We start from the raw sequence: 21,766 nt of genomic DNA on the forward strand, positions 1-21,766 counted from the left end.
TATCTACATGATATGTCTTTTTAAAAGAGCAAATTTTATCAAGTGTTTCTGTTAAGAAACTGAGATGCTGAGGTGCCACAGGACTGAAGAACCAGAAGAACCAGAGGAACATGAATGCACGTGATGTGTGTATGTTTTGGCCCTATGTCAGAGGGCACCCAGGGGACAGATGGATGTTTTGGTGCTGATTGACAACCAGACGACGACACTTTGTTGTTGTGTGCTCCTTTGGGCAAAAACCACCCCTCCTCAATGCCACCATTCTACATAGAGGTCAAAGGTCAGAGGGTGTGTGGGGTCACCTGGAGACATGACACTCACGTTGCTTTGACTCAGGCAATTCAGAATCCCATAATCTGTACAGAATTATTATTCCATTTATTTATTTCCTGCTAACTTATTTTAATATTATTTGATTTAAGCTCTTTGGAATGCCATAAATAATATTCAGTTTCCCAGTTGCTCAGGGACAAACAGCAGCATCTAACAATTAAACACACTACAAGGTTATGAAGCAGTCTCAGTTTAATACAGATGCCTCTGTATGACCTGCAATAAAAATGTCTGCTATATCTACAGTATTTAATTATTCTAAAAGTAAGACGGGTCTTAATGTGTTTTGATTTTTTTGTTTTTTTTTTCAGAGTGGAAAGTACAGTCTTTGTACAGTATTAGTCAGGCTTATCTACTCCATAACTGTCCGGATGCAATCAGGACTTTTTTGCAGAAGCTGCTGGAGCTGCTTGCCTTCTAATCTGCCATCTACACCACTCTCTGAAGCATGTAAATGCAGAAATGTATTTGTGGCCTCTTATACACTGCTATGTTATCATTATTTTATTGTTGCTGTTGTTATTAATATTTCAGTCATTACGGAATTATATAGTCAAACCATGTTACTAATTAATGCCGGTCTTAGTCACAATGAATAAATGAAGCTTATTTTGTACAGTGCCTACTTTATATGAAGTAGACTGACACAACAGACTAAATGCTGTGGTGTAACAGTATGGATGCACTGTGTGTTTGACAGCAGCTGCAGGTCAGACAAAAAGCAGACAGCACCATGACATCCAGCATGCCACCTACTGAGTTTTGCAAGTATAAAGACAACACTGACTATAACTGCTTTAAACCTATGTTTTTCAAGAAAAAAAAATGTTGTTACTAGGATTCAATTCTGAACTGAAATAGTTGAGTGAAACCTGCACTTCTTTTTTTATTTTTGGATTTTTTGCATTGTTTTGTAATGATGAACACAGCACATTTTAATGTAACATGCCTGTAACATGTAAGAGTCTCATGATGGACAGGTAAAAGAGAAAAGTACTAAAGTGCAGTATTAGTGGAGATATTCTCAATTTTTAATTCATGTCTTCTTCTTGTTCGCTTAAACTTTATGCCTACATTACCCATGATGCCACTCGGCGGATGATGGGCGGGTAATGTAGCGTCGTCTCTTAAAGCGTCAGGAGAGATACGAGTAGACAACAGACGAAGCAGTAGCGTGTTTCTTTCTTACTAGACACATATTTTATTTGAAAACGTCTAGCCTGCATTCACAACAGAGCAGCTTAGTGTGGAGACTCAAATGTAAATGCAAAAATAAAAAAATATTAGCTCAGTTGAGGAGACAGGCGCAGTTTTGATTATCGGTGACTCGATGGCGCCATCTTGTGTCCAGTCCCGTTGATGTTGCAGTGGGAGGAGACTGACGCTCTGTCCGGAGAGGCTGAACTTCAGACGGTGAAGTAAAGATCAGATGTTGGCCGGCGTGCCCTGTCAAATTTGGATTCACTCAAGTCGATATACAACTTGCGATCTCTGGGCAGACTACAAACCTAATGACAACACTACTGAGGTCTGTTCTCACCGGTGCATTCAGTAAGTACAGTTGGGAAATGGCGTCAGCTAGATAGTTTAACTACTATTGTGCAACTTGGTGCGAATGGATGAAACGTTTTTGTGCACGTTGAGCTCTATCACAGGTGAGTGGTATGTAGCTAAGTACAGTAAATAAGTGTTAGCTACGTTTTGAACATGTTTGAGGGTTTAAATTGCCTTTTCCTCAGGAAATAGATCAGGGTGGTGTTCACATAGAGATAATAAAATAAATATTGTATGTCTGTTCAGTTCATGATGGACAGGAAGCAGTGTATTGTGAAGTTGTTGGTCCAGCCGTCCAGAGGACTTGTGGATGAGAAGTTTATCATCCTGGTCCAGAAGGCCCCGCCTGGTTACCAGCTGACCATCCACGCTCTCCACAAGTGTGAAGATGGACACAGCTGGGAGGCTTTTGGTCACTACACTGCCGACACCACAGGGACTGTTAATGGTACACGTTGAAAGCCGGCTCTTGGAAAACAGTGTAAAATTAATGTAGAAGTTTTGCAGGTATTGAAACATTGAGGAACATTTAACATCAAATAAGGAATAATTTCATGCCTTTAACTTTGTAGTTTCAGAGGATCCCAGTCTGGGTGGGACATATTCTGGGGTTGAACAGATGGGTCTACTGTGGAGTCTCAGACCTGTTCCAGGCAGCAAACCTGGACTCAGGTAGGTCAACAAGGACAGAGCAATTCAGACAATGACAATGAATACAGAATCAGTTATTGGTATCAGCGATGTGATTTTTTTCCCATAATCCTCATAAGGTTAAGGAAGATGAATGTCCAGATTCCCATGGAGGTCACAATATCAGTGTACCAGGGTCACCAGACTGAGGGCTTCATGGATCAGGTGCCACTGGCCAGTGTGGTGGTGGAGCGCTGGTACATGGCGCCCGGCGTCCGCAGGATCCCGATCACAGAGGACGGCCTCACTGCGACCCTCTTCCTGCCTCCAGGTAGGACCACGGGAGAGTCTTGAGAATATCTGGGCAATATATCAATATTATCTCAATGTCTTTATAGATGTCATTTATTTGTTATATTCTGGATACCTTGATTTATAAGTTGTGTAAACTGTGAACTATGTTTGTTTTCTGAAGGACCAGGACCTTCCCCCGGCCTCTTAGATCTGTGGGGTGGTGGAGGGCAGTTGGTGGAGTACCGTGCGTCTCTGCTGGCCTCTCACGGCATCGCCTCCCTGGCCCTCGACTACCTGACACCTAAAATCACCAAGCAGACTGGGAAGATGGTTGACCTCCAATACTTTGAGGTAAACAAAAAAAATTAATCTTAATTTTGAGTGCCCCACCATACCTCAAGGATTTTGTAAAAAAAACCTTTACATTATGGCCACAAGGAACAGCAGAACTCCACAATGAACTGACATATTATCACTTAAACAGGTAGTTGAGCTGCAACTGTTAGAAAGCTTCCTACATATAGCGTTGTATGTGATCAAACCATATCATAGTGTGCATGTTAGCCTTTGTTCCCCATCTTTCTATAAAAGCAAGAAATCTCTGTCTGTCTGTCTGTCTGTCTGTCTGTCTGTCTGTCTGTGTGCCTCAAATATCTCTGCAGATCAGGATCAGACTGACCTGAAAATTTCAACATGACTGCTGCGTGGCTTAAGTTGTGCGAATTGTTTGGACTACAATGATACCATTAATAACTTATTTCATAAATGATTTATGGATGTCGTCAGCATTGTCAACCATAGCAACCATAGGCACCATAGCCACGTGTGCACCAGAGCCAATCACTGCAGAGCCCTCCCCCACACCCCACCTCCTGAGTCGACGGACTAGCCAGCGTGTAAAAATCACGTGACCAATTTAAAGAGACAGTGTGTTAACGATTTAAGTAATTTGTTAACTCAAATCAATGTCTTCGTTCATAAGTAAGTCCTCATTGGTGTACAGTTACCTCTGCCAACAATCTGACTTATCCTCCTTAGCGAAGAATTACCTATCTGAATATACGTAGCATGGGCAAGCTCTATGGAGGCTGCCGTGTCTTTCCGGTTTTAAAAAAAAACTATGGACTGCCAAGGGGGACACAGAGCACTACGTGGTACTACGTAGTTAGGCTAAATGTGTTTTTGCTCAGAGCCAGCTTGACTGCGGAACTGAGAGGGAGCTCGGCAAAAGCGCTCGTCACTGCCTTAATAACTAACTACATCTTTACCTCATTACTTGAATCAGTAGAAATACTCGACACTGTTGGGAAAGAGTCCATAATTTGAAAATTAGTTTTTTGTCCGTCAGGGCCACTGTAGCTTCCGGAACCTCTCCAACATCTACAGAATGGGAGGGGTGAGCAAAGGAGTGTTGCAATGTAGAACCTCACAGCTAGATGGTGCTTAATACTTGATATATTACACACTGTCCCTTTTAAATGACGTAGCAGCAAGACGCAGCCTCTATGAGTCTCCGTTCCATCTAATGTGTTGATGCAGCCTTCAAACTATATACCAGTTTTGTTGATAGGCCAAGTAAAACCGGACTTAGGATAAAAACGGGCTTCTCTCACGAAAGTGTCCGCAAGCAGGAAGTGTTTGCAAGCAAAAGAACATGTGACTAAGGAAAAAGGAAAGAGGCACCACACCAACCAATCACAAAATTATATGGCAAACCAAGTGAATTTGTTGCTGAGGAACAGGGGAAGTTGTGGGAAAAGAGTGACAGCAACAGTGACGGTGATAGAGACAGCTACAGAGATAGCGAGTTTTGAGAGTTGAGAGATTTGTGACATTTAGCGTGTTTGGAGTGTTTAGTTAGTATGTTATATAGTGTTTAGTGTTGTGTGTTTAGTGTGTAGTGTAGTTGTTTTTTTTGTGTAGTGTAGTTGTTTTTGTGTGTTGCTGAGGAGCCCTGAGCCTGAGGCATTGCCTGCATTTAAATGTAAACAGTTACATATAACTTTGTAAATTTCAAACACTTATGCATAATTTTAGCAAACAACAATTTATATTTGCACTATAAGTAATACAAATGGTTCATTAAATATATTTGTGTTTTTCACAGTGAAAAATCTGTTTTTTTATGATTTTAGGTCCATTGTGTTAGTACAGTATGTCAAAAAAAATAACTGTACAGTCACACATGTGAGGTTGTGCAGAAAATAATGACACCAAACAAGGCAAGGTAAATAGTTTTTAAGGTAAAATATAATGGCAATATCAAAAATGTTCAAAAACGGCCAGTTATATCCCTGACATCCCGCCTTCAAACACAGCCTCATTTGGCCATCCATGAAAAGCTACTTAACCTCCCACTTTTCTGTAGGAATACATACTTCCTACGGGCAATGCAATAGTTTTCTCTTAATGTGGTGTTTGTGTTTTTTCTCTGCTCACTTGGAGGGTAAGTCGCACAGAGGTCACACGCTCAGGGTCACAGCCCTCTCCATGAGCGGCGATACCTTGCCCCTTCTCAGCTGTAACTCATTCATAGAGTGAATAAGGAACAGTTGTTGAGGCAGGTGGGGTGATAAGGTAAGCCACTCCCTTGGCAACCAGAGTTACACTCCTGTTCCTCTTGTCTTTAGACTTTTGTCTCTTCTTTAGACCAAACCATCAGGAGGTTTGAGGCATAGGCTTATATTGTTGTTCCTCATTTGGGTTATATACTCTGGCATGGCATCACAATTGTATACACTGGTATTGTTGAGTCACTTATGATTCTGATTCTGATTTCAGATTTTCACTAAGCTCAGAGAAAATGTGCACTTCAACAGTGAATATGATACTATCATGATACCATGTCAAATGCTGTACATACATCATTCTACACATTCAAGTGAAAATGTTACATTTAAGGACCACAAACAGAAAAACATATTTTTGACTGGAGGGGGCATTTAAAAATGGTATTTTTTCTTACATCAAAACATTTACAACGCCTGGCCTCTGTGTTACAGCTGTTTGTTGTCTGACATATTTTTCTGATGCAGAAGGCCTATAAAGTCCTGGAGCAGCATCCTCAGGTCAATGGCAGCAGGATCGGCATGTTGGGTCTGTCCTTCGGTACTAGCATAACCTTCAACATGGCTGTATACTCCAAAGTTATGAAAGTAAGACAACTGTTGCTTAAAGTTGCTTTCATCAATCGATGTTATATCTGCTTCTCTAGGTCTGTTCGATTGCTAGTTTTTATGTCTATTTTTCAGGTGTTGTTTCAAGTGTGTCTTTCCCCAAAATCCTAACAAGGACTACAAATTAGCCATGGCTAGAAGTCCTACACGCATTGCACTTTGATTAGATGTAATAATACTAATGTGTATGTCAAGTAAACTAATACAATAATAGAATAAATAAACAAATCATCTTGATGCCACTTAACAAATCTCCACTTCTTTAATGAAGGTTAGTTGAAGCTTACAGTCCCTGGTCCAACAAGGAAGTGACTCAACGAAAATTGTTGACAGTAACCACCTGTATGTTTGTGGCAACTACTGGGTGTAGCTGGTTTTCTACAGAGCTTTTATAGCTATTATATTAGCTATTAGCAAGCTAAATGAAAATATTCTAGTTGGTAAGTAAGATTCTGCAGGTTTAGCCCAGTGAAGAAGCGTTGAAAAGGTGAGCTCTTGGGGTTCACTGCTTGACCCGCTTTCCGACACTGACTCTGTTATGATGCTTCCTTCTGACAAAGCGCAGGGTGGACACACATGGTCAGACCAGACATCTCGTCCATTTTCTTGGTTACTTTTTAGTATATTATATTCCTTCCTTGTCATTTTGTTTCAATTATAGGATCTTGTTTGTACATCAGTAATAATTCTGATTAGGTTTCCGTCCCAGCTGATCCTGTGTACGACCTGTGATTTAAGTGTGTGTGGTCTCTCAGCTCAGGTGTGCGGTGTGCATTAGTGGGAGTCATGTGCAGCCAGTCAATGGATCTATGGAGGAAATGCTCATGAACCTATACAGGTAAGCTGACAAGCCATTTGTTACTTGATTTTCTTGTTGCCCAGAGGGAAGTCTGAAATTGACTTTTTTTTTTCCCAATCAGAAACCCTGACAGGTTTCATTTCAATAAGGACAACGAGGTCATCAGTCGAGCTATGCTGCTGCCAATCCCCACTGAACCCTCACTCAAAGTGGATGTGAGTACCATGTAGGCTCCTGGTGACAGCTTATGATACCAAACACGGCGGGGTGAAGAAAAATGCTTCAAGAAAAAAGAGGCAAAGAAAGCTACTTTAATAAAAGAAAGGAGTCGTGTAAATGTGGTGGACGCAGAGATGAGCGAGGGGATTTCTAACTGCTAAACTGACAGGAAGTTAGCTAAAACAACAACGCTTACAACAGCTTTAAATTTCTTCCAAGTTTACAAAAAAATGTGGACTAAAGGCAGGTAAAGCACAAACAAAGAGTTTTTTAACCTCAAAATGTATGTATATAAAAATGGTGTCCAGAGACAATATCTGCTTCTCAGTTATGTAATTTGAAAGATGCAAAACACACTTAGGATTAAAATAATTTATTAGACACTATATAGAACAATAATAGATGTTTGTGTAAAGTAACATTCTGTAACTTTTTTATCTCAGAAAAACAACTTCAGCATCATATTTATGGTACAGTGTCTTGTAAGAGGACAAATGGAGTCCCTGTCACTTGTTTCTGCACTATGAAACAGCTTAAAATATTGACTTTGGTTAAAAAGTGTTCAAAGCAAAACAGTTATGAGGTAATGATTTTTGTTTGTAGTTAGCACCTACATTACATCTGACAAACTTTTACAGACCTAGGATTTGTATTTACGACAGTGGTGTTGATTTGATGATTTAATGTTCTTTGAATCAGAACTGTTTTCTGTCAGTTGTCTTAGTTAACAGGATTGCATTCTGTGGATTTATTCAATGAGAGACTAAACAGCGATGCTGATTAATTCATGTTCTCTCATTTTCTTCTGTATCTACAAAGAACATTCTATTTGTGAACAGATTTTCCTCTGCAGCAATACAAAAAAGATTCCATAAGTGATGTATAGATATATGAATCTACAGCTGGTGATAAAAGCTTAACTGCCTCTGCTGTTTATCTCTGAGCAGATGGGACGACTCAAGTGTCCTCTGTTGCTGGTACTAGGTGAGGACGATCAGAGCTGGCCCGTCACTGAGTCTGCAATGGATGTGAGTTAACTGACGTGACAGTTTCACATGTGAATAACAAGTTTTGTCCAAAGGTGCAAAATACAGGATTAAAGTTGAGGACCTAAACAGATGGAAATAAAAACAAGATAATTATATGAATACAAAGATTACTATACAGTTTGTAAATTTACAAAACTTTTTTGAACTAAACCTATTTTGTTGCATACACTGTTAAGAGATCAACAGGATTGAGCGTCGAAAAGTTTTAAAAGTAGGCTTATTGGATGTCCTTTTAAAATATGCCTGGACTGATACAATTATGATACAAGACTCAGTTTCTGACGCAGGAATAAGTGAGTAGATGATCCTTTTCTCTGCCATTTCAATTAGAGGTTGACCGATACGGCTTTTTCAGGGCCGATACCGATAGAAAGCACCAGAAAGATCCATATTCAAATTGTGTCAAATTTTCAAACAACTGGTGATGAAATTCACCGAAAGTACAATTTACTCAAGTACTGTTCTTAAGTACAATTTTCAGGTTCTATACTTGAGTATTTCCATTATCTGATAAGATATACTTCCTCCCCACTACATCTATTTGATACGTTTCTCGATTTGAGGTATCCAATTATGTTCAGTCGTCATCAACACGTCAAGTCACATGTACAAGATGTAAAGTCTTTTGTTACAAATTGAGAATAAATGTAGAGAACCTGGTGCAGCTAGTGGAGGAATCAGTATTCAGATCAACATGCTGAACATAAACAAGTAAATGTCAGACTTTGAAACCTGTATGCATCTAAGCTGTTATCAGCAAAACGTACTTTAAGTAACAAAAGTAAAAGTACTCCTTGAAAAGAAGGTTGATGGGGAAGAATATTCCCTGTCAGTGTATTACTAATATATCTGCTGCATTAATGTGTGTGTTGCAGTTTACTGGTGTAGATGTTTAAGCTTGAGCTCATTTTAACTACCTTATTCACTGTTGGTTTGATCAATGTCCATGCTTCAAAAGTATAAGTGTAAATAGATTTTTTTCAAGATCTTAGCTTCTAGAGCAACGGTCTTCAATAGATGGCCCCTGGGCCGCATCCGGCCCGCCAGCCACATATTTGTGGCCCCGAACTGTTTTTCCTTCACTATGTGTTTTGGTTGGGTCAGCACGTGTACACTGGGACTTGTCTCCATGTCAATGATACACAGACAGCTGGGTCACTCACTGCTGCGAGCGCAACTTTTAACTTTCACTTTCGTTTGTGGAGCAGTTCGCATATTCATATTTTTGCTGGCTGTAGGAGCCTAGATTGCCCGAAAATGGCATGTTCCAAGTTCACTGCTAAAAGAAAAGTGGACGGTGAAAATCGGCAATTTAAAAAAGAATGGACGGAAAAATGTGCATTCATTGTCCCTCCAACCAGCACAAGACCCATGTGCTTAATATGCCAGGAGACTATAGCTGTGATGAAGATTTCCAATTTGAAACGGCATTATGAGGCGAAGTATAGGAATTTTGAAGAAACATTTCCTCTAAATTCAGAGGTAAGAACAACAAAATTTTATACACTGAAATCGTCATAGCAAGCTGCAAGCAGGATTCTTGTCACATCTATGACACAACAAAAAGAGTACAGAGTGCTCACAGAGACTTAGAAACTTATTCAACTCTTTACTTTAATTTGTCAAAATGGAAAATACATTTTATTTTAGTTTGTATTTTTGTTGTTGTTTAGAATGAAAAGGACATTTTGTTTTGAATATTACAGTATTATTGCATGTGGCGTGACTGACCTTAATAAATGGACCTTTGAGTCACTTAAAAAATCTTTGTGGACCTTTAAGATTTGTGTTTTAGTACCTTGAGTTTCAAGAGGTTAAGAGTCATGTATTTTTCTCAGACTTAATCAATTGTCAGAGGATGTTCTTCAGATTAAAGACAGGTTTGAAAGATGTCTTTGAATATCTCAGAGTAATTTATGTCTTTGGCCTTGAAATGTAGTGGGATTTCTTACACTTGAGAGACGACAACAACAAAAACAGAATCAAAGATATGTAAGCATTTACAGGTCAAATCCAGTGGAAATGAAAAAACTGAAACCTTTTTACAAATATAAGACTATGTTTTTTTACTTGTTTTTTTTCCAGATAAAGGAAATGATGGAGCAGGCGGGGAATAGCCACCTGCTGACCGTCCTGTCATATCCAAACGCCGGTCACCTGATTGAACCTCCATACACGCCGCACGCCAGAGCAACTTTATTCAGAAATTTGGCAACCCAAGAGAAGGGTAGGTTCAACTAGAGACTAGAAATTAAAATCATGATTTCAGACTTGGGTTCTGACTGCTGTTTCTGTTTGCTGTTTTTCTTTGCAGTGATGGTTCTGTGGGGCGGAGAGACAGTGGCACATTCTCACGCTCAGGAAGACGCCTGGAGGAAATTGCTGGTCTTTCTAAAGGAGAATCTGTACAGTGGCACAAACTCTGGTGCAACTTTACTGTCCCACCTATAACCAAGGCAACAACTAATGAAGAGAGTATCAGAGGTTTAGGATGTAAAAGTCAATTGGTAAAAATCAATCCGCATCATCCGCATTGAAGGGTTTCTAGTTTCAAATCACATGAAATATGACATGACATGAAGGCCTTGATAACTGTATGTTTTTTATCTTTAATACAGTTGCTCTCTGTTTGTATTTCATCTTTTAACTCTGAACTCACATAATCACATTACTCACTCACACAGTAGGCTGTTGAATCACATTCCATTCAAAACTGAGTTAGGCAGAGTGTCATTTTCTTACAGTGCCTTAAACCACATGAGAACTTCCTGGTTTTACATGAGTGACACTGTCAGGTGGAGTACTACAACTGAAATTAGTCTGTGGAAACATGTAGTTTCCTTTTAAAAACATCAATCTGAATTTAAAGGGAAATGTTGAAAATATTTCAAATTTCAGAGGGCTTTAATTGAGAAATTCCACATCAGAACTTCCTGTTTTACACAGTGACTCTCTGAGGTGCAGTACAATCAGTCTGAAGTGAAATTAGTCTGTGGAAACAGGTAGTGTTCTTTTAAAGTAAATATGAAATTAAAGGGGAATACTAGCAAAAATCTCAAATTTCAGAGGGCTTTAATTTTGAAAATCCACATCAGATCCTCCTGGAATTATCTGAGTTCAACCCTGTAGTTGAGTACCTTTAGTCTGAAGTGAAAATAGTCCAGGAAATAGGCAGTTTCCCTCCAATATCAATCTGAATTTGAGGAAAATATTGAAAAAAATGTGCCAATTTGGAGGGCGTTAATTTTGAAATTGCACATTAGAACATAATGGAATTATCTGAGTGACTTGCTGAGGTGGAGTACTATCAGTCTGAACTGAAATTAGTCTGTGGAAACAAGGAGTTTCCTCTCAGCATGAATCTGAACTTTAGGGAAATATTGAAAATATTTGACTATTAAGTGGGCTTTTATTTTGAAATTCCTCATCAGAAACTCCTGCTGTTAAGTATTCACACAGATGAGATGTCATGGCTCCATCTGCTAAGGCTTCAGTGTGATCAGAATTAGGATGGCAAATGAATTAAGTAAATAATCAATGAATTCATTCCTTAAATCCTCAATTAATTTACTAATCATTTAATTAAATCATCAATCAGTTAACAGACTGATTGAATTTGTGTGAAATTGCAGATTGCCTACATAAATCTCTGATTTTATTTTGAATTATGTTCTGGCACTGCATTACCATAATATCAACTATATCCAAATCTAACATGGAAATTTGGAAATTTGAACATGGAAATTTGAAAGGAGAATACAGAGTAAAGTTGTCATTTTTTTCCTTTGTGTTACACAACAGGAGGTATTGTGTAAGTCAGTGTTAAAAAATAACCATGTTTGAACTAAAATTGTTAACATTGTCAGGGCAAGACCATTAAATCACAGACAGTTTGTTGCACTTTTGGGGAAATAGAGACTGAACACAGTAATATAGGCCATTACACAGTTGTCGGGTGGCTCAGCCTAGAGAAAGTGGTTAGAGGAGTATGAGATCAGAAGAGATTCAAGAGTTCTGTGTGAGCAAAGGGAATGAAATCCCACAGCTATTTGCAAAAGATTTACAAAGACCCTCTGTGTTTCGAGATATCAGCCATGCATTTTGGGTAACCAATATAAGCCTTTTGACTACAGATGCAAAATTGTATAAATGTAATGATTGTCTACTGCTTAGAGGTGCACTATGTAGTTTTGCCAAAAAAATAAATACATCAGGAGATATCTGACATCTTTAGTTGTTTTCACCTGTCTCATGTCTGGAATCCTCCGCATTGAACATCTACAACATTTACCGTCTCGTGTCGGACTGTTAAAAGAGAAAAGTATTCAAACCAGTGTAGTACGTCATCTATTTAACACAAAAGCATTTCTGTCAAACTAAACACCCACATATATATATGTTTATTTTCAACTTGTGGTATTTAGTCACATCAGCTCAGATATGCCTGGATCCTAAAGAGCTAAACAAAAAAATAACAATAATGACATATCTGAGACTCGGTGGAGCCATCTTGTGTCCAGTCCCGTTGATGTTGCAGTAGGGAGAGACTGACACTGTGTCCGTATAGGGAGGACTAAACATGACTTAAGTATAAATAAATGCATAAATAAATACAGGAATAAATGAATGAATACATAAATGAATGTATAGATAAATAAAAGAATGAATAACAGAGTAAATACATTTATTTCTACATTTCTGTTCACCTACATTTATTTATTTCTGCAAACCAGCTCCAGTTAGCGTAATGGCCTTGACCGGTATGACAGTTTAACTTGCACACACACTTGCGAGCCCTGTGAAGGGGGAGAGGGAGAGTCATCCTCTCCCCTCTGATATTCATCTTCATACCTTGAGAAGACTGAGATACATGTCTGGGCTTTCCTATGAACCATGGTGAACCATGCTGCTCTCAAGCCACTCGGCGTGAACAAATGCTTCAGACTGTCCCACCCATGAGTTGTTTGAGAGTACAGACATTCACGACAAAGATGTAAGACTGACAACATGCAATTTTGGACGATTTATAGACGGTTGCGTTTTTTCAGACAGGCAGGGACTCAGTCACCTACACTGTCACTGTGTGCTCTGTAGCGCTCATCTAACAGTGGTTTGCAGGTCACAGACTCCAGCATCTCCATGTGGAATAGTAGTGTTCAAGCCACGTCAAAATGAATATACATATACATGACTTGGATCAATGAGCAGAATGTTTTTCCTGGCCGAGGACCCCTTGGATTCCCAACTACACCTCCAGTGCATCTGGGTCCCTCGCCAGTTAAAATGAATGCCAGTCAATTTCATTACTAAACCAGAATAAATAGCAAATGTCAACAGCTGCAGCTAACAGTTAGCTGACCGGGCTTGCTGGTAGCCAACAACAATCCTGTCCAAGAATCAGCGCCGCTAGTAAGGCAGAAGTAATAGACCCGAATCAAGCACACTCCTGTAACCAATCATGCTGTTGACAGAGGTTAGAACCTCCTACCTCATTAACATATGGACACAGAAATACAGATATAAATAAATGTAGGTGAAAAGAAATGTAGAAATAAATATAAAGCATTTATTTAAATATTTATTCTGTTATTCATTCTTTTATTTATTTATTTAATTATTTATTTATACATTTATACATTTAGCATTCAGCATTTATGTATGCATTTATTTTTTTATTTTTTATTTATTCCTGTATTTTATTTATTTATTCATTCATTCATTCATTCATTCATTCTTAGGTCATGTTTAGTCCTCCATATGCAGGGAGGCTGAACTTCAGACAGTGAGGTAAAGGTCAGCTGTCACTCAGTGTTCCCTGTCAAAGTTTGATTCACTCAGGTCGATTCACACCTTTACACCTGCGCTTAAAGTAAGTAGAAATGGCATTGGCGAGATACTTTAACAACTGTTGAGCAGTTTGGTGCGAATGGATGAAACGCGTTTATTCACTTTGAGCCAACACAGACCCAGTTAGCCATTATACGTTTTTACCCTCAGTAGAGGTCTTTGTAAATGACAGAACATGTTGTGGCTGTGTTGAAGTTGGTATACTAACGCTGATATCATTGGTGGGGTGTAACTAAGAACATTTACTGAAGTAGGCTATTGTATTATACATTTTTGAGGTACTGTGAGTATTTTCATCATACGCTGGGCTACTTCACTCAGAGACAGTAACGTTACATTGTACTTTCACGTTGCGGTTGTCTTACAGAACATAGATCACCTTCCTATCAATGCATGGCACTCAGTACATCAGTCAAGGTCCAGGAGTCCCCTTAACATAACCGACGGCAAAATGTACTAACCCATAGACAGCAGCCATGTAAACACGCCTTTTTGTTTTTACATCAAGGTCCATGCATTATTATCTGAGATATGCTCAGAAAGGAGAGAGAGTGTGAGAGAAAGTTCCTGTATCCGTCTCTTTATCCAGATCTGCATAAAACTTTAATTGGGTCTTTTCTGGGCCAGAAAACTGATTCTCCACTACCTCTGAAAATCTGTTCAGTAGTTCCTGTGCAGTCCTTCTGACAAACCAACCAACAAATAAAAGGACAGTTAAAAGTTCCTTGTAGGATCTTAAAGTGGCTGTAACAGAATTTATAACATTAGACACACAATCCAATGTTGTTTCCTCGGAGGAATCAATGCAGACTTTTTGAAGGCTTCACTGGAAACAATTAACTATTAGAACAGCACAAGTCATTCATCTGTTCCATGAGCCCATGGATGATTTTCTGTCAAGTAAATTTTTTTTCTTAAATATCAGTCCTGTTGTTTTGTGATCCTGCAGGTAACTTTTTGTTTTTAAATTCCCGTGTTCATTCACCTGTCCTGGTTGAATGTCAAAATGCACAAATAATGTCTAGAGCAAGAAACAAAGTACTACCAGGCAATATGAAGAAACTTATTTTGATAGAGAAGGGGTTTATAATTTAAGTGTAAACTCAAGACGCTACCTGTTAGCACGACTAAGAAAAGAAAGTTCATTTCAATTGGTGGTGTGAATCTGTGGAATGGTAGTACAGCTTTGAGGTACTTTGAGTATTTTTTATTGTACACTGGGCTACTTCACTCACAGACAAATATTGTGCTTTTACTTTGTGGTTATCTTGCAGTATATATCACTTTCCTATCAATGTATTGCACTTAGTAATTATCATACCTTTGGTCAAGATCAAAGAGGGTTTTTAAAAATGTCTATGTGTCTATGTGTGCATGGATTAGTGTTTAGATATTATAGGTTATGTATGGATATTGGTATATATGTGTGAGTGTATGTATGTATGTATCTGTATGTGTGTTCAGCACATATGTATATGCACATATATGAATATATTTACAGTTATTATGTTACATATTAAGTGTACATATAGTACTTTTTGGGCATGTCAGTGCTTGTTACTGCTGTCCCAGTTAATACTTTGTGCTTTGCACTGCATCCTGCATGCAGCAGAGGAAGAATTTCATTGTACATAGAAACATGTTTCCTTACTGTGCATATAACATGTTACACTTTGAATCTTAAATCGTAAACGTGCGCTTCATGTTATTCGGCTTATTTGTGGAACCAATTTAACTTTTTGTTTTGTTTTGTTTTCACATGTCTGAAATAAATTTGCACCCTTTCAGTAAATGACATGTTAAGGAAATTATTGGTACAACTCAGTAATATAACACAGTGGGTCTCATTCATTTTGAGTTGCAATCCCCCAGAAATATCAGGTTGATGTTCACAGACACACACATTTGATGGTATTATTGAATATTTTATCTGTCTGCTCAGTTCATGATGGACAGGAAGCAGTGTGTTGTGAAGTTGTTGGTCCAGCCGTCCAGAGGACTTGTGGATGAGAAGTTTATCATCCTGGTCCAGAAGGCCCCGCCTGGTTACCAGCTGACCGTCCACGCTCTCCACAAGTGTGAGGATGGATACAGCTGGGAGGCTTTTGGTCACTACACTGCCGACACCAGAGGGACTGTGAATGGTACACGGTTGAAAGCCCATTCCTGGAAAATTCAAGATTATTAATGTCAATTTTTTTTGCAGGTACTGGAAAGTTTGTGAATTGCAGAAAAACACTTTTTTAAATAACTTTCATGCCTTTAACTTTGCAGTTTCAGAGCATTCCAGTCTGGGTGGGACGTATTCTGGGGTTGAACAGATGGGTCTACTGTGGAGCCTCAGACCTGTTCCAGGCAGCAAACCTGGACTCAGGTAGACCAACAAGGATGGAGCAATTCAGACAATGACAATCAGTATTGGTATATATCAGTTCAATATCAGTTATTGGTGTCAGAGTTGACTCTTTTCCATAATCCTCATAAGGTTAAGGAAGATGAATGTCCAGACTCCCATGGAGGTCACAATCTCAGTGTACCAGGGTCACCAGACTGAGGGCTTCATGGATCAGGTGCCACTGGCCAGTGTGGTGGTGGAGCGCTGGTTCATGGCGCCCGGCGTCCGCAGGATCCCGATCACAGAGGACGGCCTCACTGCGACCCTCTTCCTGCCTCCAGGTAGGACCACGGGAGAGTCTTGAAAGTCTCTGGGCAATATATCAGTATTATCTCAATGTCTTTATAGATGTTATTTTTTCCTGCTTTTGAGAAGATTTAAAAAATACAGAGATACATGTTGTGTATCTGGTAAAGCCTAAGAATATTGCAATATTGTTTTATGCCTGAATCACCCAGCCCTCGTCTGGAGGAACAAGGAACCACAGAAATATACAATAAAGCTGTAAACTGTGAACTGTGTTTGTTGTCTGAAGGACCAGGACCTTTCCCCGGCCTCTTAGATCTGTGGGGTGGTGGAGGGCAGTTGGTGGAGTACCGTGCGTGTCTGCTAGCCTCTCATGGCATCGCTTCCCTGGCCCTTGACTACCTGACACCTAAAATCACCATGGAAACTGGGAAGATGGTTGAACTCCAGTACTTTGAGGTAAACTTTATCAGCGAATAATCTGCTGGTGGGAGCAACAAATGGAAGCATCACAGAGAGGGTTTGATGGCTACCTGCAGGGCATCAGAGAGGGAGAGGAAAATATAGAGTGTGCAATGCATGTGGCTGCGTGTGGTGTGTGTACGCATCACTCCTAAAACCCGGAAATTAATTAGCAATTTGAAAAAAAGAAGAAGAAAGAAAAACGTGAAATATGTCCATAAATGCCCTACATTTGAATTTGGACGTTTCTTTGTGTCTTAAGAGGTTTTAGCTCTCATGTCACATTTATTAAGACATGCAAATAATCTCATATGTGTATCCAACTTGGGTTTTTGCATAAATCCTTAAAAATAGGCCCTACACCTTGTTCCTCACTTAAAATTCCAAAGATATGAATGTATTTGTCATTTCACAGGTCTAACTGCAGATACACAATGTCTCCTACGTCACTGTAATGCCCATTTTCAGTGTTTGATGTGAAAACTTGAGGCTTCCAGTGTACACACTTGTGTTTGCTAAATATTGCACCAAGATCATCCTCCAAACTATTTGTGATGTCACAAATCATGCCTGTAGGCTCCACTTCGTAAAATCTGATTTTCAATGCACTCAGAGAAAATGTACAATTTTCTTGTGTCATACTCATGCATCATTCTACACAGTGAAGCTCGGACGCTTAATTGGAGAAACATAAGTTAAAACATGTTTTCGAGTGAAGGTGGGATTTGAAATGTATTGTTTTCTTCTATTACAACATGTTCAAAGTCTGGCCTCTGTGTTATAACTGTTTGTTATCTGACATGTTCTTGTGATGCAGAAGGCCTATAAAGTCCTGGAGCAGCATCCTCAGGTCAATGGCAGCAGGATCGGTATGTTGGGTCTGTCCTTGGGCACCACTATAACCCTCAAAATGGCTGTTTACTCCCAAGTTATGAAAGTAAGACAACTATTGCTGAAAATGACTTTCATCATCTTGACATCGCTTAACGTCGCTCAAATTCTTTATAAAGTCTAGTTGAAGCTAACAGTCCCTGGTCAGACCTTAAATGTGACTCAACAAACTTAACTTGTTTATCATAGCATAGCATAGCATAGCATCATATAACATTGCTCTCCTTCTTTATAAAGGATTAAATTAACATTGTAATATTAAATGAACTGATAACATCGCAACAACTTACAGGTCTCAAGGACACATGCACTTGATGGTAAAGTCTAATGTTGTCTCTGGGTGGAAAACATCTGTCTCAGGGTTCTGTCTCAGCTGATCCTGTGTGAAATGTTTAAGTATTTGAAGTGTGCGTGTGTGTCTTTTTTTTTTTTTTTTTTGTGATGTCAGCTCAGGTGTGCAGTGTGCATTAGTGGTTGTCACATGCAGCCAGTTGATGGATCTTTGGAGGAAATCCTGAAGTATTTTAACCAGTAAGTCCACAAGCAGTTTGTTGCTTGTCAGTGATTTTCCTGTTGCTCAAATGGAAGGTGCAGTTTTAAAAAAATCTATTGTCCAATCAGAAACGCTGACAGGACTCGCATCAGTGAGGAGAACGAGTTAATCTGGCGAGATGTGGCGCTGCCAGTCCCCAGCGACCTTGCTTTCAAAGTGGACGTAAGTGTTACCAGCCAGAATGTGTCTTCATTCCAGTTTTGTAAATGCATTTTTGGTCTGAAAAGAAATGGCAGATCTTTATGGCATACTGTACATGTCCATCTGTCATATATGTCAACATATATGTTGACATAATGTTGCTCTAATGTTGTAATGTTGTCAGTTGTCTTAGTTAACAGGTGGTTTGCATTCTGTGAAATTATTCGATAGAGACTCAACAGTGATGTGAATGATTTATTATGTTCTTTCATTTCTACTAAATATACCAATTTTATTTTTTTTTTCTGTGGCTAGATTTTCCTGTGTAACATTGTGTAATATCTCAAAAGTCCACAGATAAATGATTGCACAGCTGAAACCGGTGATGCATAAACAGTTGAAGCTGCAGCTGGTGATATAAACTGAAATGTCTCTGTTTCTGTCTCTGAACAGATGGGACGACTCAAGTGTCCTCTGTTGGTGGTTGTAGGTGAAGACGACCAGAACTGGCCCGCCTCTGAGTCTGCAATGGATGTGAGTTTGCTGATGTTACAGCATCACATGTAGATCACACATCCCTGTCAGTGTTTTACTAATATATCTGATGTTTTAAGATAAAAATGACTTTTGCATTAATGTGTGTTGCATTTTACTGGTGTAAATGTTTAAGCTTGATCTTATTTTAACTACTTTACTCACTGTTGGGTTGTTCGATATCCGTGTTTCAAAAGGTATACTCATGAACTGTATATTTTCTCAAGAACTTTTATTTCCTTAGTGGCCTACATTTTCAATCCATAACATTTTTAAAAAAAAAAAAATTGTTAGCCCATTAGCTTCTAGAGTTTCAAGAGGTTAAGAGTCATTCTGCAAAGACAACCAAAACAGAACCAAAGATACATGAACATTTAACGGTCATATCCAAGCAGTGCAAGTATAAAAACGAAACCTCCTTACAAATATAAGATTACATTTTTTATTTCTTTTTTCCAGATGGAGGAAATGATGGAGCAGGCGGGGAATAGCCACCTGCTGACTGTCCTGTCATATCCGAACGCCGGTCACCTGATTGAACCTCCGTACACTCCGCACGCCAGAGCTAGTTTATTCAGAAGCATAGCGACAAGAGAGAAGAGTAGGTTCAACTTGAGACTAACTAAATCAGGACTTCAGACTTGTGTTTTGATGGCTGTTTCTGTTTTCTTTGCAGTGATTGTTTTGTGGGGCGGAGAGACAGTGGCACATTCTCGCGCTCAGGAAGACGCCTGGAGGAAATTGCTGGTCTTTCTTAAGGAGAATCTCTACAGTGGCTCAAACCCTGGTACAACTTTACTGTCCCACCTATAACCAAGGCAAAATCTAATGGAGAGACTATCAGAGTTTCAGGAAGTAAGATTATCTCAGAGTAATTTAATGCCAAAACAGGTTTGATGAAGATAGAAGATGGCTAGCAACAACCAGCATGAAGGGTGTGTGTAACTTTATTTGTGGGCGGCTGTGGCTCAGGTAGAGCCAGCGTCTTGTTATCGTAAAAGGTCGCGACTGAACGAACAACGAATGAACGATGTGAATGATTCTTCCTGCCAAACTGACCGACGGGAACTGAATCTCGACACTGAACAATGAAATCTACCTCTGATGGATTACTGTAAGTCCCTTTGGACAAAAATGTAAATGTAAATTTGTGTTTCTTTTGTTCTCAGACCAAAGTCAGCACTCAGCAGATAACCTGCTTCTTTCTGTTACTCTGCAGTTTGAAAACAAATGACCAAAGTCAATACAGCAGAACCAGAGATTTCACTTTTGCATACCATGTCATGCCACTGAGTGACATCACTAGAGGCACTACAAAAGACGCTATACTGCGTTTTTCACCAGTAAATACACTTAAATGTGTTAAGTCGGTGGAGTTACCCTTTAAACAGTCCAGCATCAGACCGTATATACAGAATCACAATGTTTATAGAGGGTGTGTGTGGTCGTCTAGAGACATGACATGTTGCTGTAATTCAAACAATTCAGAATCATATTATTTATGCAGATATAGTATTCCACTCATTTGTATCCTGTTATTTATGTCACTAAACAATATTTGTATTTATTCTAATAGATTTATTTCTCACTCTTTTATTTCAAGATTTCAGGAGGTGTTACCCTGATCATAACTAAAACATGATATTATAAACTAACTGTGAACAACTAGTAAGACATAGTAATAAATACTCAAACTCTGAATGATTGAAAGACAGGCTTCTTTCACAGAATATTTTCTTCATATTTTTCACATGAGTGAAATTTTCTTGGATTTAGCAGGATTGTCAACCCGTTATGCTTTTAGAAAAGGCAGATGTAGATAAGGTGGAATAAACAAACAACAAAATGGTCATATTTTATAAAATAACACTTGCAACACCCAGAGTCCTTCATCATGATGCCATCATCAAAAAACCCACTAATCTTAGTAGAGGGGCTCAGATAGTCAAGATGCACACAGATGGACATAAGAGGTTATCATGTAAATTAGTCGAGGTGTCCATGTGAGCATAATTATAGGAAAGGAAGTCTCCTTGGATCGCACACATATTGTGAGTTAAATACATAACTTGTGCTTGATGTTAAGAACGCTATATGCAAAAGCTTTGCATTTTAGGTAACTAAAATAAAGACTGCCCTCTGTCTACAGCTGCAAAATTGTATCAGTGCACTGATTGTCCACTGCTTACAGGTGTACTGTGTAGTTTTGGGGAAGACATTTTTGTAGTAATGTTTTTATTCATAAACAAACCAAATAAACCAACTCTTGTTTGTTTCCATGACTGAATAAACTGAACAAAATTGTTTTTACCTTGAATGACAACCCAGTTTTCATACTGATTGAACGTGTTCTAGAGACCTTATTTTCCACTGACAACAGCTTTAGTCAGCTATGGAAAAAAATATGAATAATTTTAAGGTTGTTCTTTGCCTCACTGATATTGTAATATTGATTTTCTTCCCCAAAACTACTTGGTGCCCCTTTAATGTAATGTATGGCAAGGTGTACTCAAGCAACATGTACAACACTTGAACTTGAAGAGAAAAGAATTAAATCAGTGCAGTATGTCTTCTGTTTTATTCCCATGCCTTCTTCATCACAGTCATAACCTGAACCCACATTTCCCAGGAGGCAACTCGGCT

The 21,766-nt window shown here is 39.0% G+C and overlaps 2 protein-coding genes across 4 annotated transcripts; both read left to right on the forward strand.

Annotated features, from left to right (window-relative positions):
- Positions 1-1,451: 1,451 nt before the first annotated feature.
- Positions 1,452-12,287, forward strand: LOC119023988 (peroxisomal succinyl-coenzyme A thioesterase-like). Of its 2 annotated transcripts, XM_037106336.1 has the most exons (11): positions 1,452-1,861; positions 2,134-2,335; positions 2,460-2,559; positions 2,658-2,848; positions 2,993-3,162; positions 5,847-5,966; positions 6,743-6,825; positions 6,908-7,001; positions 7,953-8,033; positions 10,140-10,281; positions 10,369-12,287. In XM_037106336.1, the coding sequence occupies exons 1-11, from the start codon at positions 1,763-1,765 to the stop codon at positions 10,503-10,505; spliced, it is 1,419 nt and encodes a 472-aa protein (XP_036962231.1). In that variant the 5' UTR covers positions 1,452-1,762; the 3' UTR covers positions 10,506-12,287. The 2 variants fall into 2 exon arrangements, with proteins under 2 accessions (XP_036962231.1, XP_036962232.1); XM_037106337.1 differs by lacking the exon at positions 1,452-1,861 and having other exon boundaries at positions 2,240-2,368.
- Positions 12,288-13,870: 1,583 nt separating this feature from the next.
- On the forward strand, positions 13,871-21,702 carry LOC119023989 (peroxisomal succinyl-coenzyme A thioesterase-like). 2 transcript variants are annotated; one of them, XM_037106340.1, is made up of 11 exons: positions 13,871-13,923; positions 15,844-16,045; positions 16,176-16,275; positions 16,387-16,577; positions 16,832-17,001; positions 17,822-17,941; positions 18,344-18,426; positions 18,517-18,610; positions 19,043-19,123; positions 19,583-19,724; positions 19,800-21,701. In XM_037106340.1, exons 2-11 carry the CDS (start codon positions 15,847-15,849, stop codon positions 19,934-19,936), a joined length of 1,317 nt encoding a protein of 438 aa, XP_036962235.1. In that variant the 5' UTR covers positions 13,871-13,923; positions 15,844-15,846; the 3' UTR covers positions 19,937-21,701. The 2 variants fall into 2 exon arrangements, with proteins under 2 accessions (XP_036962235.1, XP_036962234.1); XM_037106339.1 differs by having other exon boundaries at positions 19,583-21,702.
- The last annotated feature ends 64 nt before the right edge of the window (positions 21,703-21,766 follow it).

The sequence above is a fragment of the Acanthopagrus latus genome, chromosome 8 (assembly GCF_904848185.1).
Source record: "Acanthopagrus latus isolate v.2019 chromosome 8, fAcaLat1.1, whole genome shotgun sequence".
In the NCBI taxonomy this organism is placed as follows: Eukaryota; Metazoa; Chordata; class Actinopteri; order Spariformes; family Sparidae; genus Acanthopagrus; species Acanthopagrus latus.